The sequence below is a fragment of the Sparus aurata genome, chromosome 17 (genome assembly GCF_900880675.1).
Source record: "Sparus aurata chromosome 17, fSpaAur1.1, whole genome shotgun sequence".
NCBI classification, from domain to species: Eukaryota; Metazoa; Chordata; class Actinopteri; order Spariformes; family Sparidae; genus Sparus; species Sparus aurata.
In genome coordinates this window covers 230,001-249,747 of record NC_044203.1, presented here as the reverse complement: position 1 = coordinate 249,747, position 19,747 = coordinate 230,001, and the positions used below count along the sequence as shown (strand labels likewise).

Sequence of the window (19,747 nt, the reverse complement as noted above, 5' to 3'; positions counted from 1 at the left end):
TCATATTTCATTTTGAGTCAAAAGTATTCTTGTAATGATTTCATTTCCCCTTTCACTATGGTATTGGTTTCTTCCAAAAGTGCTAGATGATTTTGGTCCACACAGCTGTGCATAAATGCAGTAGGGGTTGTAGGGTACAGCTTTATGGTGTGTTGCTGAATCAATCAATCAATCAATCAACCAACCAACCAACCAACCTATCAGTCTTTATCTGTATAGGGCCAGTTCGCAACAAAAGTCATCCCCTGACATTTTCCAAAGAAAGAAAGAGTGAGGAGAGACAAAGGGTAGGGGGGATACAGATGGAAGCCACAACAATAATAACAGTCATAATAATTGAAATATGAATATTAATAGTACTAAAAGTATAATGAATATTATCATTAGTAGTAGTAGTAGTATTTATGTTTGGTAGATCATTAAACTTTAACCAAAGTTGGAAAATGAATGCTTTAATTTTCCACCTTAATGCAACACTGGCTTGCCTTGGTCATGATTGTTTGTATTTCATCTTCTTGGTTTTGGAATATATACAATTTGGGTTTTCAGCTTTTGTTAATTAAGGCTCAAATTTAGTTCCTTTACGTGCCACAATCACTGTGTTTACATGGGGGATGGAATACCAAAGCGCATCTCTCTCTCTCTCTTTCTACAGAGCATGTGTGATTGAGAGTAGATGGACAGGAAGGAGCGAGGGCAGATTTACACCTAGTTGATCGATGGCATTGATCTCTTGGATGGATTTTAAAAAAATCTACGTTTATATACACTTATACATACAGAGTATTTAATTTGAATAGATTACTAAATGATTTTTAAACCATGTACCAACACAAAAAGTATAAGAACAATTAAATAATATGTTCAGATTGCGTGGAGTCTGTGGTAATACAATACATTTGTCCAATCACCATCTGTGAGGTGACTCCTTCCTAGTGTGATTCCATTGTAAAAAAGAAAATGGGGAATAAAATCCATAGTTCTTGTTGTGCGTATGTTTAGCCAAAAACAATGTGAGGCTTCAACAATGAAACAAACGATACCTTCCAAAGTTAGTCAGCTTTCAAAATTCCCTTTTAATGTTTCCACAGACAGTGTTACAATCAGCGCACCCTTGTAGGACAAACCACTTGTAACTAACTTACATGTGACTGCCAGGACACACATATCTACTGGAACTGAACTGCCTCTTAAACTTCAGCTGAACGTAATTAAATAAATGTTTGCACTGAAACAGAGCCTATCGTAGCCATCCTAGACTGTAGATGTACAATAAATCCAGAAGGCATATGTTGTAGAACTTATTTGCCACTCACTTTATTAGCTTCACACCATCTTCACATACTAACAACCACAACCTCCCGTTTTCTGCTAGAGGAAGTGATCCCCTGTGACCCAGTTGCAAGGCAACAATGGCAACAAACTCGACAATAGATGGACGAAAATTAAGGGAGAAATGTAGTGCACAGTCTAAGCAAACCAAAGACAATCAGGCTGGCATGACTCTGTGCTTCTGAAATACTCCCGGTAGAATATAAGGTTGTGTGGAGGACTGATCTAGGCCTGTCTATGACTTAGTTTGGGATTGTGAGCATGTGTGTGTCCTGTCTCTCCACCCCAACAACAGGGGACAGAATAGTGGATACAAACACTACCCTGCACTGGCCTTGTTGCTGTGGTCAGTTATAGTACATTCTCTGTGTGTCACTGAGCATTTAATTTACGTATCCCGAATTAGCCTGCAGGGTGTGGCAGGGCCTACATGTTATGTCTGAGTTGAGGGTTATGCAGGGTAATGGAGCAGGGCAAAGAGGTTGAACTGTGCCAAGGTTCGTGGTCTGTGAAGGGAGACAGCCTTTGGCAACAACTGGTGAGGGCGTGATGGTTATAGCCTGCCTGGACAAAGGCTGAGGAACAGAAGACATTTCAGAGGAAAATTAACATTTTGACTGTTTGAGAAATGTGCTTATTACTTTCTTGCCAAGAAATATATGAGTAGATATATACCAGTCTAATATGTGTTTTACAGTCTGGAGCTGAGGCCAGGAGGCAATTTGCTGAGTTTTTATAAGCTTATTAACTAACACATTGTTTCTCTTCTTCTCTGATATGTATATGAACACAAACAGAAAAAAAGTGCCGAACTAACAGATGACCCGTTGCTTTTTAAGAAAAAACTTTGCAGCATGTAAAGCTTCCTTAAACCACAAGTTGTCATTTGACATTTATATTTGACCACCAATGAGATAGGTGTTATATGATACAGCCTTTTGATTCTAGCATTTTGTAGACTGATATTAATCCTACAATATGTTTACTTCTCAGATTGAAAAAAGAAAGTCAAAATCATAAAGAAATGTGCTTATTTTAGGTTATTAACTGTAGTTTTTTAAATAATTTTATAGGGATGATGAACAAAATCAACATCACCATATATCTGTGGCCATGAGAGAAGTTTGCACTTTTCTGGCAGAAAGGCTTTAGGAAATCAGGTGACATAGCACAATGAGCAACAAAGATTTTTGGTCACAAAGTGGTTAGATTTAGGCAACATGGTAAGTTTTGGGGAAAAGTCCATAGTTTTGGTCAAATAGACCCTTTCCCATCATTAACCATGTGTTAGAAAGGCTGTCTGTTAGAAAGTCCTGAAGGAAAACTTCTCACATGTGCATTATATGTATCAGAGTTAGCTAAATGACAGTTTAGTCTGATGTAACATTTACTATTTAAGGGCTCAATGTTTAGGATTTATGGAAATCTTTTGGCAGAAAGTGAAACCAACAACGAGCTCTTGTATTAATGGGTTGTATTTTTCTGGTGATTGGTTTATAAAACAAGTGACCGGCAATGGAGCTGATAGAGAGGACTGTGAGTATTAGTTGCTCCAGTAAACTTACCACCACAGTTGGCTGTCACCAGCTGCAGTGTCTCTGGGCTTGTATTGTATAGCAGTGGCGGGGCAGCCAAATTGTCTGCTCTACCTACCAATAGTCCAGGCAAAGTAGCATTTTACGACAGACTAATTGTAAAAGAATTGTTTGCAGCTTAGATCATTTCTATGAGGTGTCCAGAACAACTTACTAAAAGTCCTAAGAAATCCTAGTTGAGGAAATATGTTAAATTCTCATCAATCCGAGATGTGTGCTAATAATGCCAGGCAACAATACACCCCAATGGGGCTGTTTTTTTCCTTCACTCCTATAAAAATGAAACTTTACACAATGAAAGTACCCATGAAAAGTAAAAAAAAATTTCTATTACAAGTTTCTTTGAAAATTAATTTTAATATGCAAATGAGCTATACACTTATCGAATATGCCCAAAATACACCCAAAAGTAACTTTTTTGCATTACAAGTTTCTTTTGAAATGAATCTGAATATGCACATGAGCTCCACACTTATTGAATATGTCCGAACTTGCATATGCAGAAACACCATTCATATGTATGATAAATACATTGGCCCAATCTTGATCCAATCATCCTACTGCTAATGGGTCGGCAATGCTGCTTTTAGACTGGCCTCTAACCTGAAAACTGCCTGGCTTGGTAGTACCTGCCAGGGATATAATCCCCGCCAGTATAGTCTTCAGGGTCACGGAGGAACACAAGCCTCCCCACAACGACAAGGTAGCAACAACAGGGGAGGGTTTTTTTGTGTTTTTTATTTTATTTTATTAAATTTTTTTTGGTTTTCTTTTTAAATTTTTTTTTAATCCAGCCAGGATCCTCGACTCTTTCTCTGTGGCTCTTGATTCTGGCACCCCCTATATCAGTTCTTGGTTTGTTCTTTGCTCAGTTCTTCCCCTTCGGGTCATATTCATCTGATAAATCAGGCGACTGTGAGTTTGTGCAGCTAGTACCATGACCTTCTCTGCAAATGGCAGTGCAAGGGAGTCCATGTTTTTTGCATGTGCATGCTGCAGTCTTTCTTGGAACTACAGTGGACTACATCTAGTATTTCTGGTGGTGCTGCAGGCTGATTGGTCATTATTGGCATAAATCTCCCATCCAAAACATGCCACACCCAGTCTTTTTGGTCCATACGTTCACTTCCCCCTTTCCACTCCATCATTTGGTAAAAGACCCGAAGACTTTGGAACTTCGCAGCTGTTGATGTTGAGGGGGAGTTTGAGGTTCCACTGGAGATGAGTTCTGAGTTATCACACTAGCTAGTTTTCACAGAATCGCCTGTATCTCAGCATGTCCAGTGATTCATCTTCTTCGCCCCCATGCAGTAATACTAGAGCTTTTTCACCTACTGCAATGATGATGCCTTTCCCTACATTTTCCTGTGACTGGTTGAACACCTTAGCTTGTTCGAGAAAGCTAGTGTCATTCTTTACTTTTTTCAGTGCCATTCGCTTTCCTATGCCAAATAGTCAAAACTTAAAACCACAGCCTAAAATGGCATGGATAAAGAGGAGACTGTCACACACCTTGGGACCCAGTAACTCCTTTGTCTGCTTTATGCACCATATCCGTCTTGTTTTTGTTGCTTTTTTTGGTTCTGGTGCCAGAAACAGCTACTGTGCATTCAGATCAGCATGATGCAACAAGAGTACTAACAAGTCTGTGTCATCACCTACTAAGACTGTTTAGGTGTTGAATGGCAGTTTGGACAATAAGCACATCTGCATTGTGCTTTGCATGATCTGTGATACACCCAGCCCTCTCAAGTTTATCACTGAGATAAACAAAGAACCGTTGTTTGTTTTCCTTATTGTTTGGGAACTGGTCCTTTTTGGTTTGGACGATCATGTCACCAGAGAAGTGTACAGCCACACCAGGAGTAACACCTGTTCGACGCAGTTGAGTGGCATCTTTTATTGTTGGTTCTTCTTTGTAGCCATCAAAGACTATGACAGTAGCTGTACCATATTTCTGTGTGACATATCTGACATACATTTCACAGACACTGTCATAAGTGGACCCTCATGGCCATGGTAGATGATGTAGTAATGCACCCCCATCAAGGACATAATGGACATCACTGCTGGGTTGTCTTTACTGCTGCTCAATAGATTTCCAGAGGACATCGGCAATAATTGCCTTGTTTGCCTGTAGGGGGAGGTAGGATGATTCAAACAAAGCAGGAGGGTGACTGCAGAGTTCATACTTGAACAGTGATGGCAAATCTTCACAACAGTCTCTCACTGCTACAAGCTGCTGGAATAACAGCTGTGGATCCACTACCACTGTCTCTCCTTTGATCTTGACAGTTGATCTAGATGCAAGTGTCACTGCTTGGTCAGCTTTCCTGAAGGTGAATTCCTCCACTGGTTTCTCTACCATAGACTCCAAATTCTTGCACCCAATTTCCCTTGATTTCTCAACATTTACTCCCTGCTGGGCTGTCATACCATTAGCAATGTTGTGCAGGGAAGGGTTCTCAGTGAATGGGTCTTTGTCTTTGAGATAGGGGACCAGGGCAAAAGTGTCACTGACATCTCTAGTCTGCCTGGCCTTGGACAGGTCTTTATTTTGCTCGCATATGAGACACCCGTGAAGGACTGCATAGCATTGTTGATGTTTGCACATGCTGGCATTAATAGGACCCACACCAAGCGTTGAGTCTCTGTAAATCCTTTTCCTCTTATTAAGCCTCCATGTGTTTTTACACTTCTCATGAGCACCTGCTCAATAATGAGATCAGTGGACATTCCAGCCCAATACCTGTTGCTCCGCCTCACTACGTGAAATCCCTCCTCAAATTTCTTGTGGACATCTGGATTAGTTTCAGGTAGGGCTGTCATCATTTGCAGGTAAACATAGGCCGACTTTGCATATAGTCTGTGTCCAGAAGCGGCAAAGTAGGGTAGCATATCATGAACACACTGAAGGTGCAATCTCCAGTTGCCTGTCCTCTCAGCTTTGATGAAGTTTCTCAGAATATCAATCATATCAAATCAATCAAAATAAGCCCATTAGGGTGTATTTTGGGCATATTCAATTAGTATAATGCTCATTTGCATTTTCAAATTCATATTCATAGAAACTTCCAATACAAAATGTTTTACTTTTCATTTAGACTTTCATTGTGTAAAGTTTTATAGTGGTAGGAGTAAAGGAAAAAATTAAGGCTATGCAGGTATATTTTGGGTAGCCTATATTCGATTAGTGTATAGCTCATTTGCATATTCAAATTCATTTTCAACTTGTAAACTTGTAATACAAAAAATGTTACTTTTTCATGGATACTTTTAATGTATGAAGTTTTATTTTGATAGGAGTAAAGGGAAAAAAACAGATCTTACTGGCACTTACTGGCAGTCTGGCCTTACTGGCACACATCTTGGATTGATGAGTATTAAACATATTTCCTCAACTAGGATTTCTTAGGACTTTTAATATGTTGTTCTGGACACCTCATAGAAATGATCTATGCTGAAAAAAAATCTTTTATAATTAGGGCCATTTTTGGCTCCAAAATGAGTTACTTTGCCTGGACTACAAGCCAGGAGACACTCTGACAGTCAGTGCGTTTACATGACACTCAAGAAAACCGAATTATTGGGTTAGTCCGACTATGATCGGATTTTTAAGATGCATGTATACACCTTAGTCTGACTAAAATCGGACCGAATCGGATTTCTCATAGTCGGATTAAAACACCTAGATTATTCCATTGATCGAATGCCGAGGCAGTTTGTTGTTGCTGGTGACGTAAAGAGGTCAGCCGGAGGTGGCTCTGTTACTACTAGTTGAAATGGGTACAGTGCCACCTATCGTACCGGGGTATGACATGCTTCGACCAATAATCCGATTTTCTCACTGGCATGTATACTCGGACAATTGCAGTTGTCTGATTGAGTAGCATAGTCGAACTATGACTGTAATCCGACAAAGCTGTGCATGTAAACGTACTGAGTAAAGAGCAGCTCTGGAGGATGAGTGACCCTGACAGAAGCAGCAGAAGACTGGGAGAGGGGCCAAAGACATTGGTGCGTTTATCCACAAAACTACAACATATAAATCACTGAAAACAGACATTGCAAGAGCTACTGTGTGAGTTAACAGTTGAGTCAAGCACGGAGAACACATCCAACAAAGCCAGTCAATCAGAGACAGAGTAGGGCGGGTCGTGCAAGCAAGATCCATTACTTCCAGCATTCCATCCGTTTCTACAGGAGCCCAGAAGGGACAAACAAAGCACTGGCTGTGTAGAGAGCCCTTCACGTTTCTTAAGTTTTAAGTGGCCACGTAGGGGAGGGTGAGATGAGGAAGGGTATATTGTTTGATCTGCAACCTCACTGAGAGGTGCCACGAAATCATACACACAGGACCTTTTCAATGAAGATGATTAGACAAAATGTTATGTGAGCACAGCGCAAGAATGGAAGCCACTGAACACAGGAACTAAAAAAGACAGTCAAAGTTTAGCACTATGTATATGTATATAAACAATTGATACAAAGCAAACATGTTATGCAGACACTGCAAGCAGTTAAAGCCTGTTCATGATTGCTTCACTTGTATAAGGGGAAGGTTTTGTTTTGATGAGAGGGTGTTGTTCATCAGAGATTCTACAGGTTCTACTTCTACTACTTCTTATGTTATAGTTTGTAAATCTGGGATCTGTCCCTTTTTGGGAGAGAAAAGTCTGTTGAATGCCAAGCACGAAGCTGTGTTTCTTTCAAGAAAGCATGTCCCAGACAGTGTAGCCAGTCACATAGGTTTCTGCTATCCTCCAGGCCACAAAGGTTTCAGACAATTAATCTGAAAAGGAAACTGTCGTAAACCACTTTCCGCCCCTTAGACTGGATATACCAGGACGTTAACCATCAGCCCCAGACAGCAAGGTGAACCTGAGACTGAGACTGTGGTTGCAGTCTCTTGTGAAATCTGTTCTTAAACCCCACATTTTTCTCATAGTTTCCAAATGTCCGGAGCTGCCGTAGGTATGCAGGCTGCACTTCATGTATAGACGGCGGTAATGATCTGTATGTCTGTCTACTTCTCTCATGTCCTGGATATCATCAGAAACATGATGACGAAGTTGTAGAAGCCCAATCATCATCTGAATGAGACCTTTCTCTACTTAGTCATACCTTCATGTTTCGAAAATACACCACCTCCTTTTATTTCTGTTTTCAGCGTTCTCTTTTTAGATCAGCTCGCTCTGCTGTTCCTTTTTTCAGGTGTATCCAGCTCAGGAAAATATGTTGTATTAATGCTAGCTCCACAGTAGGAGATCTAAACTGCAAAGAGCTGAGGACAAAACTATCCCAAGCACAAAAAACCTCCAGCGGAATGGGCCAGGCTGGGCAGGATCCCGTTTGAAAATACTAAAAACGGGGGAAGTTCCACATGTCAAAAACAGGAAGTTTGGCCCTGTAGAGTCAGCTTCTCTGCACACAGTCTTAATCCCAACCCTCCAACATCCTGTCCAGGGGTTCCTCTTTAACCTTCCCACTTCCTGTGTTTGAAGACACAGTGGCAGACACCACAGGGGCCTGACTTAAATGACACCACAGCAGCTTTTCCTAGATTTCATTATAACATACCTTTCAGTTGAAAATAATCTCACTACAGTGTTTTTATAGTGTGCATTTACACTTAAACTGATTTCTTGCATAATGTGCTTGGTTAACTGGACAGAGACCTTGAACTTTCAAATGTTGGGTATTGGATCACTTCTGAGCAGACTGATGTGGTTTGTTTATGGTACGAGAGCAAGCAACCAACAACAGAATTTATGATAATATATATTTGATTTTAGCGTGACTGCAAAAGCTAATTTACTAATGAATGGTGAAATGGTGAACTGTTCAGGAAGAAATCTTATAATCGATCTGGAGCCTATAAGCTGTGGATATATGTAAAACTCATTCCATGGTAGCATGTAAGTCATCGCAGGAATTTTTAATAATTTATAGGTCAAAAGCTGTTATGCTGCTGTCCTGTATCCTCCCTGTGTACTTTGACATCTTATTTAATCCATTAACAAGTGCATGGCAGCCACCCCTACAGAAATATGCCTCAAATCATTGCTGTACAAGATGCCAGAGATGCTCACAGGTCTTTTTTTGCAAGTCAGAATGTTGACTATTAAATTACCTGACCATATTTACAGTCATGCTAAAGCCAGCACAATGTGAGCAAGTGTGGCAAGCATACACTAATCTTATCCAAATATTCAGCCAACTGCAGACTTTGATCTGGCAAGCAACGTTAAATGGCTTATTATGCTGAGCTAAACATGTTTGCTAACAATAACTGACTAACTGACCTATCCAGGTGTTTTCAGGTGCTTGATAAAGTTTGACGTGGTCCATCAAGTGTCATTTATTTTGATTACACAGGCGTTGCATTTGGCAGGTCTTTTGTTTGGGCCTTGTGTGAAGTCCTTATAGGCAAAGGTGATGCCAAGTGGCACAGCAGCTGTCAGTGTGCTAGCCAGTATACATCATCATCTGTGTCAGACAAAATGTGTTTACAAGTGAGTCTGAGTTGAGTCATAAATCTTTTGAACATGAGCCTAATTCAAGCCTCAAGTCTCTGTGTTTGGCGACTTCAGTCAGACTCGAGTCCTTATCTTTGCAAGCCATCTCCTTTTTGTCCTCTCTACCCCGTACACCCCACTCAAAGCCTGCGCTGCACCTTATTCTCTCATTTATTTAGTATGTATTTAAGTCCAGTCTTTTGTTCAGTCATTGTTGAGTATTCTGCTTAGTTTCTGTGCCCGTGCTGTTTTGCTGTTCCTGCTTTTACTGTGACCAAGATTAAAACTTCATCCATTACACTCCCTGTCTGCTATCTGCATTTGGGTTCACCATCTCTGCATCAACATGATGCATAAGAAGTTAGTCAATTGGATTGTAGTTTTTTTGTAGTTCGTAGAACAGCAAATTAAATACCTGGTTAGATTGTTGCTGTTTCAAAGGTTAACTTCAACCTCAGTATTTGGACTGATTGTGGAATTTAGATTTGATTTTGCAAATCACTTTTATATTCCTACCTCAATAGATGAGTGGGAACACCACCTACTGATGGGAGAAGGAATGTCAGGTTAATTAGTAATATAGCCCCCTTTAAAAAAAAAAAAAAGAAAAATTACCAAGCTACACATAGAAGAAGGTGTTCACACTATGGAAATATGCTTATCATATTATGGCTCCGATGGGTAAAGGAAGATGACTTTGCAGCAACTAGTGTCTCATTTCACACCAACTGTGAGATCCTGAGAGCCCTCTCTCAGCGCTGAAGACAGACTGCAGCTGTTGCAAGTTCAGTTTCATGAGGTCTGGAACCAATTCCGGTACTTTGTTTTTTATTTTTCATGGTTTTGACATTTTGCTTTCCCCTTGCTGGTTCCTCTGCATGATATTGTTTTTAAAAAGAAAATGGGAAAAAAAAGACATTTTTGATCTTGGTGTATGCTGTGATCATAGCTCAATAGGCCACCTGTTTGACTCTCTTCTAAAAAAAAATTAAATGACATGACATGTGCAATTGTGTGTGCATGGTGAACTGATTCAACTCATCTACATCTTGTTATTGTCAGATACTTGCCAGGCAGTGACAGAAACATGATGGTATGGACAAAATGATATGAAGAAAGCACACCTTCTGTAGTTGGTACTTGGTGATTTGCAGTCAATAACTAATCCATGGCCTGTGTTTGTGTTCACAGAGATGAAGGAGTACGAGCCTGCATATGGCTCTAAAGTGCGAGAGCACCCCTGTGTGGAGAGCATGAAGGACAACGTGCTGAGAGACAGAGGAAGACCTGAGATCCCAGACATTTGGCTCAGGCATCAGGTAAATGCTGCTGTATTGGAATGACATTTACATACAATACGCAGTGTGGATATGCGGTGTTATTGATCATTCTCTGGGTATTTCCTGTTTTATTTTATTCATTTGTAAATGGACAAAGCACAATAATCAACATCAATATAAATAGTCAGCCAAAATGCTAATTTCACATGTTGATTTCATCATTGAAGAATACACCATCTTATGCTAGTGTTTTCATTTAGAAGGTATATGATGAAACACATAGTATTTAATATATATTTGATCCAAAGAGTAAATACGACATGTCATTATTATGACTGCAATGACTCAACTTTACAAAAAAAGATACATCAGTCACAAATGATGTAACCTTAACTGTCCAAAGTCAAGACTTTATGACAGCAACAAACATGGCAACGGTGGAGAATGTTGTGGTAGTGTATCTGTTGTCTGTAAGGTCATTAAATACATTGGAATTTGTCAACTGCCGTCATTTTAAAGTGATATTGTTACACTCCCTCTCGAGAGATCAAGTTAGCAGACCGCTAATTTACGGAGTTTTATCAACCTCAGAAACGACCGCACGACAACAATACACTGCAGTAAATGGATCCAAATATAAACCGCCACCAAAAAGCCACAAATAATGCTCAGAACAGCACCAAACTTCAGCAACAGTACAGATAGGGTCTCCGCACATAGTCCGGGGCATCCATTTTTCATGGATGGCCAAATGAGGCTGTGTTTGAAGGTGGGGCGTCAGGAATATTTAGGTTTGTTGTGAAATCCGATATTCCAGGGTATAATTGGCCGTTTTTGACTATTTTTGATTTTGCCATTATATTTAACCTTAATACTATTTTCTTGGTGTCATTATTTTCAGCACAACCTCACATGTGTGACTGTACAGTTATTTTTTTATTTTGACATACTGTATTTACACAATGGACCTAAAATCACAAACCATTTTTTTTTTAACTTATAATGCAAATATAAATTGTTGTTTACTAAATTTGTGCATACATTTAAAAAATTTACAAAGTTATATGTAACTATTTACATTTAAATGCAGGCAATGCTCAGGTCTGCCTGTGCTCCTTAAGAGCTGCACTGCCTGCTCCACATTCAGCATCTTCTCATTGTTCAAACACTACATAACACACTTACTACACACTCCAAACACGCTACATGTAACAAATCTCTCAACTCTCAATATCGCTGTCCGACCGGTCGTCGTCGCTGTCCAACCGTCGACCAATCATCCACCTAGGTCCCTCCCACAACTTCCTGTTCCTCAACAACCAAACTTGCTGCTTGGACACTTTTGTGACAAAAGCCCGTTTTTACCGCTTCTTCCTGCACCAGACACAAAGCAAACGTGACGGCAATGTTCGTGAAAAAGCATGGCGGACATTATTAACCCTAGGTCCGGTTTTGGACGTGCCGATGCGTCCTGTCCGTCGCCTCGGGATGTGGGCCGTGTAGCTAGCGGCTAGCCGCTGCGGCTAGCCGCTAGCTACACACGAACATCCACAGATCCCGATTCCACTTTGTTGTCTGCGCGTCTCCGGATCTCCTCAGACCCGAACAGACTCAGTCCGGACTCGTTTAATCTCATTAATCCACAACAGTCAGTTTAGATGCACAGAACAGAACAGAACGGGACCGAACCGCCGGCAAAATCCCGGTCCAGCTCGCGCCGCTGCAGGTATAAATCCGCTTGTTTCTTCAGGTATGTCGTGGGCTTGAGCTCTGCAGTGATTGGCTCTGGTGCGCACGTGGCCACGGTGTGCAGTGATTGGCTCTAGTGCGCACGTGACTGTGGTGGCTCTGGTGGACAATGCTCGGCGGAATTTGTAAAGCATTTATGAAATACTTTATTCACGGTATCATTGCAGTCCAAACAAATGCTTAGATGCACACCACTGAACCACGCAGCAGCCATGTTGAAAGTCTCGGGTCAGTGTGATCCTTATCCGCAGAGATATTTGACCAACAGACACATACACACACACACAGACAGACAGAGATTCCTTGTATTTATAGATAGATTATTGGCTACACTGCACCCTATGATTTCTGGTGGTAATGCTGGGTATTTTCCACATCGGTAAGCTTTCAGAAAACATGCACAAATATGGCTGAAATTAAATCACAGTACATAAAGACAGCTCTGTCCGTTTCCATATACTTATCTAACACTTATCTAACTCTTATACACACTACGTCCACGTAAACACAACAAAGAGCAAATTAACATCCAAGAGAGAATAAGAGAAACATAATTTTCATCCATTCAAGAAACACAAACTAATAAACTTACCAAAAGGATAAAAGAAAACCTAATTTCTGCATTACATATGTAAATACATACAACCACGATACTCTGATGTATGATGCTCCTCTGTCAGCAGACGACTGTAGTTGTATCGGGGGTTATACTTAAGTATAACATATAAAATATGTTATATAGTATTAAAATAAGTTCAGTTTGAGAAGTCACTACCTTACCTTTACGACTCTAAGGACATTCCTACATGGAGTTTAAAATCCTGCAACTTCCCTTTAGTTAGTTAGTTAGAAGTGTAGAAGCCTCTTGGATGGGGTGTGGGAATGTTTACCCAAACAGTCCTAAGACTTTAATTTAGTGTGGAGTCTGAGATTCCTTGTTCTCTCCATACCCTGACAGGGTGTTGCAGTGATCTGCGCCACCATCATGGAATGCTGGGATCACGACCCTGAGGCGAGGCTCACTGCCCACTGTGTTGCTGAACGCATCTGCGAGTTGGAGGACGAGCTGGACAAACTGTCCAGATGCAGTTACTCAGAAGAGAAGATCCCTGAGGAACTGAAGATGGCCATAGAGGTGGAGATCCCAGAGGAGATGGTTAAAATCACAGAAATACAGGACATCATAGCGGTGGACTGCTCCGTGTGTGACGAGAAGTGAGAGGAAGCTCTGAGGGAGATTATTCTACTTATTCAACTTTGATGGGACTGAAGAAAGATCTTAAGGAGTTGAGGTCCTGCCTACAGGGCTTTGAGTTGCGGTGCAGAGACATATCTCTTGGGCTCTTGGACCTCAGTACTTCTAAAATGTAACAACTTGCCTTAATCAGCTGAAAAGCCAAAAAGCCCTAAAGATTTGTTGGGCATGGAGACACTAAGAGTTTTCGCTCTCTTTGTAAAAAAACAAACCAATAATTAATAAGGCAAAGACATTTAATGTACATTTTACCATATAACACTGACAGATATAGCATATGTTCATGTATTATCACATGTTGGAGTTAAGGTGAATTGATGCCTAAACGTGCCTTTCTGTGTATGACTTTGAGCCAGCAGAGATATTTCCTTAACATTATTGCTGCTGTGGACTCCATCATCTACAGCAGGAATCCAAATTACTGTGTGTGTGTGTGTGTCTACCCTGTTGTACTTTGTTTGTCAGATAAAAAAAGCACAATGTACATAAAGACAATAAGTGTATATAAGTGACAATCAGTCAAAAGAGGGAAAGTAATGTTTTATATCTATATCAACAGAATACAGAGAAGAGTGCCAGATATTGGCTTTCCCTGCCTTACATACAGTATGTGTTATATGTAAATATTGTAAATCTTTTAAGAATTAATTAATGATGTATACAGAGACTCTCTTCTTACTTTTCTGTGACCCAACCAAACCTGGGAGCAAGATTTGGTCTCGTACATTTTCTTTGTTATTCAACACTCCTATCTTTTTTTTTTTTTTTTTTTTTAATTTACTTTTTATTGGTTTTCTTACACACGTATGTGCCAACTGGGCACAAAAACACACAACTTAACAAAACATAACATGACATGGGGAGGATTTGTTCATTAAGTGAAGCACATCATACATAAAAGGATGTTTCTTGATGATATGGAGCAAAACATTTCTTAATCAAGAGTTTGGCCTTGTCTTTGTGATCTATATGAAATCAGGTCTTACAGTTGACACGTAGTTGAGCCATTTCAACCAGTTCTCTTAAAAAATATCAGGTTGGTCAACACTCCTATCTTGTATGTTGCTGGACAGACGTAGGGTGAATTTGTGAAGCTTTTCAGCTTTTTTTTCAGTTGCCTACTGCTCAAAGAAATGAGGCTGATGAGATCACTGAACCAAAACAGTCAAGCTGCAGGCTGGTAAACCAAAACAATAAGCTGAAAGATGGTATAAAGCCTTCAGAGCTGAGGAAAATAGCAGAGTCAGGTGATAATTCTTTTTGTGTTTATCACTAACTGCAGCTTCTGTCACATGATACCTCATATTTTTCCCGTTGTTCATAAAAAATGAATTAATGCTGCTCTAACACAGTTGTGGGCACTTTAAAAGCTCAACAAAATATGTATTGAAGAAATAGAACATTTGAATTTGACTGTCTGTTAACTTATGACATACCAAGATTAGTAGACTGTGACCAGATGTTATACTGGAAGTGCACCAGTATTTGTATTACATTTTTGGGCATTCAGCAGACACTTTTGTCCAAAGCAACTTACAGTAATTCATACATACACTGATGGCAGTGGCTGCCATGCAAGGTGCCAACCAGCAGTTTGGGGTTCAGTACCTTACCCAAGAACACTTTGACATGCTGACCAGGGGAATCAAACCAGCGACCTTCCAATAACAAGACACTGACTCTACCCGTGAGCCACAGCCAGTGGTGTAGTGGTCCCTGGAGAAGTGGGTATACGCTCAATTTTTGCCCTTTTTTAACGCAGCCCAGAAAAACACCCTGTTTTACAAATAGTGACATGTATGTTTAGTTTACCTAAAAATCCGTCAGTGGTATTTAGTCATTGTCACATCATTTCTGCTGCTTGATCTCACGGAGGAATTATTATGAAATTACTAAACCAATACTGGCCCACAGACTAGTGAGAGACAACTCTGCATTTTAAGTGAACTATTCATTGTATAAGGAATAAGGACCTTTTAATTCTTTCACTTGTCAAATCAGTAGTTTCTTTTGTAAACTGTCTCTTTTAACAGTTGATTTGCAACAAATAGCGTGGGCAAGAGTGTGCCACTATTTTGAAATTAACATGACTTGATCAGGAGCAGTTTGTAGGTATTACTGGTCACACAGGCAACCTGCATGAATGTAAAATATAGATGAGGCAAACATGGTGTTTCAGTAATTTTTTGAACATTTGATTAAACAGAATATTTCAGCTCTGAATTTGACAATGCATCCTACCGCCCACCTACTGTAGTTGACGTCTTCATCCGAAGTTGTACAGGCATCTTTGGCTGTGGGCGAAGAGGCAGCATCTCCTTCACTGACAGCATCCTCTCTGACGGGGGTGGGGGGCAGAGCGGGCGTTGACGTTAGGCTTAACTGTACTGGTGTAGCATCGCTTACATTAGCTGAGCTACTGGCTGATGTTGATAAGCGAGGACATTTGTAATTGTGAAATGAAATGCATCTTATTCTTACCGGTTGATTACAAATCCTAAAGGCAAACCATTTAAAGTAAACTTGTATTAGTAAGGTTCAAGGTCATTTATTTGTCATTATACAAAACAGGGTTTCAAAACAAAATGAAAGTTTTGTACTCCTTCGTGATACATAGTTAGGGCTGTTCATTATTTGGGATATTGGGATATTTATAGTAAGTGTTTCACTTGATTGCATATATGCACCCATATCCCAATATGTTTAACTTACTTTGAGTATTGTATATGGTTATTTGTATATACTTGATGATGTAGTGCATATTTTTAACAGCAACAACAAGATTGTGATGGTTTTAGTCGCTATGTAGTTATGATGGAGGCCTACAGAACAAACAACAATCCCAAAGTAATAACAGACTACTTCATTACATCATTTGCGCGCTTGGGTGGATGCCCAGAGCAACTGCACACTGACAGAATCATGGAAACTGGGCACGTCAAAAAACTTGCTTGTTTTTTTGCGCAGCAACCCCACTGATAGTTTCACAGTCCAAAGTTTTATTTATGTACCAGCAGACTGAATCATGATGGGGAATCCTGAGAAAACAAAGTGTACAGTTTTGGATCAACGTTTTCCAAACCCTTCAAGATGATCGGTTACTTTTCCGGTGATATCACGGATGGAAGCCTAATCCACTTCTGCTTCCTGAATCGTGTTCCAGTAGGCCCTGGTACACCTGTATTCCTCTCCTTCATTCACCTGAATTGATTTAAACATATAATCATATGTAAGTAAAGTTCTGATCAGAGCACATGAGAGAAAGGTTAACAGGACAAGAAGGAGATAACTATTTTCTCTTTCCATAACACAATTACAGGTGTAAGTACATTTACGGTGTAAGTACATTTACTCAAAAACTGTACTTATGTTCAAATTTGAGATATTTATATGTCTATTCAAGCAGTTCCATATTATGTAACTTATACTTCCACTTCACTACTCAGAGACAAATGTAGTTTTTTTTTCCCGAAAGCTTTAGTTAAAAGTTACAGATCAACATTTGTCATCCCATTCCTGAGTAAAATTCAGAACAAGAGAAGACAAAAACATTTGCCAAGCTGCCATTGAGATCTACAATAAGAACCTAAACCAAGGCAATCGGACTCCTTCTTGCAAAGTTATAAATAAAAATGTGAAATGTTTACATTTAGCTCCACCTAGAGGGATGTAACAGGCAATGGCCTGTAACATTATCCATCAATTTGCAAACTTTGTGTAAATGAACTGGCATTTCTAACCAAAACAAACATGTATCACAGATATACTTCACACAAGAAAAGAGCAAAGGCAGGCGATTGGTGTGATCGGTCTACCTATTTTGATGTACACCGTTCCAAAGATGTATGGCACTGAGGACAATCTCAAAACAACAGACATGGATGAGCTGGCCAGAGTGTACACCCAAAGGCCAAAATCCATGTGATGAAACTGTCTCTGACTTCTGCTGATTTTTTTCTGATGCAGCAAAGGATGAGATACTTCTACAGATGCATTTTCAGCTGCTGAACTGTACACCTTATTGAGAACTAAAATTGTCTGATGGTAGAAAATTGTCTTTGCAGTTGCTGACTTATTAACAAAGTTAAAGTTGTCAAGGCCTTACTTTTGCTGCAGTGACAAACATTATCATACGAAACAATATCGACTTAAGGACACTGACTAAACATGCTGTATCATTGAAGGTTTTATTATTGAGGGTTAGGGTTATTTCTCAACAAATTAATTAGGCCATAGAATCACTAGAATATTAACCTGTTAAAGCAAAAATGTACAGTAGATATACTGTAAAGACAGGCTGTGGTATTGGCCTGCAAGACTTGATTTGGTTCATTTGCAATAAAAACTGAACAACGAGCCCTCGCCCAACAATAAATTGTTATTTTTTTCTTTGCTAGAATAGAAAAAAATTACATTTGTTATATTCCCAGGACTCTTGTGACTCATTCTGTACAAAATGCATACAGAAACATCATCTACTTTATTGAACAACTTATGTTCAGTAAAACAAACATAGGTAAACTTCAAAACATGCCTGTGGTGGTCTGATAAAGTAAAAAAAAAAAAAAAGAAAGAAAGAAACTGGTGAAAAATCGTGAAAAAAGAACATTTGCAAATTGCAAACAAAAAAGGTAATTGAACAGTTTAGCAACAACTAATATGTCCCTTCTGTAGTTAAATCGGTATGGCATGATTGCAGGGGGCTTAATGTGCTCTTGAGAATTGCAACAACAATAGGCATTTTAACTCTAAGTTACCACTGGATGCATCTCTGTTGCATTCTGGTTCCGGTAAGATTTTACTCTGTCGTCTGGCAACCCCCACTGGCTGCCTTTTGAGTCCGGCGCGGCGCAGCACTACAATACCATCTAACGGCATTGACCCACAAATACAATGCAAACCATATTCACAGATGTATGTGTAACCAGTGGGATCTATTTGAATTAGGTGGAGGCTCTTAGGCAAATTTTTATAATCCAAAAATGAACAGAATGCAGATTTGCTCTAGGAGCCCAAGGTGTATGAATGTCATGAACACAGGTAAGTTTGCATTGCAAAAAACGTTTATATATGTTGCACAAATAACATAACTATGGAAGCCCGTTTCCACCAATACATTTTTTTTTTTAAATCCCAGTGGTAAATCATAAATATCAAATGAAAAACTCGAAATTATGAGATAAAAAGTTGAAATTATGAGATAGGAAGTGCGCATGCGCTGTAGGAGCACGCTGTCTTCAGAGGTGCCTTCATCATTATCGCCATCACTGCTAGAGCTAAACATGATTAAGATAGCGAACTATTAGAGCCTAGGGGACTTTTGTTAATGTTACATTGAATTGTGAAGTATTTTAACCAGTCCACAGATGACAATATCTCTTAACTGTGTATTTAGTTGTGTAGCTGGTTAACGGTCACGTCTGCAGCGAGTTGCTTAAAGCTTTATTTTAAAATAAATCAAAAAGATAATAAAATGAAACTAATACTACATTTCTTCTTAGGAGAATAATTTAGAGCATAGTAAGAGGTTTTGTCTTATTTAAACATGACATTGGCTGTGAAGAAAAATTATTTTTTACAGATATTTTATTTATTTAGGACATATTTAAGTTTCAATTTTATTCAGCAGGGATGCACAGGATTTTTGAACGGGCAAAATATGGATGAGCTAAGTGACTACTTAAGGTCACGGCATGTGCCCAGGAGGACATACAGTGAGTGGAACAGGAGAAGGTAGTTAATATGGGAAATGCTTAATTTTGGCCAATCACACAAACACATTAAAAAATGTTTGGAAGAGCTTTGTAAATAATACCGGGTGATGTATACAGTGGGGGACACAGTTAGCTTTGTTACTACCCTCGAAACTTATACTTGACATCAGTTATGTTTTACACAGTAGAAGACTGGTGATATTACTGCATCCACATTTTTTTCAAAACGACCGGCAAACATTACAGAACCTACGGTCAGTTAGCTTTAACAGTGGTCTACGTTCACCACACTAAAAGCACCTTA

The 19,747-nt window shown here is 39.5% G+C and overlaps 1 protein-coding gene across 2 annotated transcripts in view; it reads left to right on the top strand.

The window, feature by feature from the left end:
• The window catches only part of LOC115566634 (TGF-beta receptor type-2-like), a 93,068-nt gene extending 78,425 nt beyond the window's left edge, over nt 1-14,643 (top strand). For both annotated transcript variants that reach the window (XM_030392517.1, XM_030392516.1), the window contains 2 exons: nt 10,637-10,764; nt 13,433-14,643. In XM_030392517.1, coding sequence (XP_030248377.1) covers nt 10,637-10,764; nt 13,433-13,693 — 389 coding nt within the window. In that variant the 3' untranslated portion in view covers nt 13,694-14,643. The remainder of the gene's footprint in view (nt 1-10,636; nt 10,765-13,432) is intronic.
• Nucleotides 14,644-19,747: the final 5,104 nt, after the last annotated feature.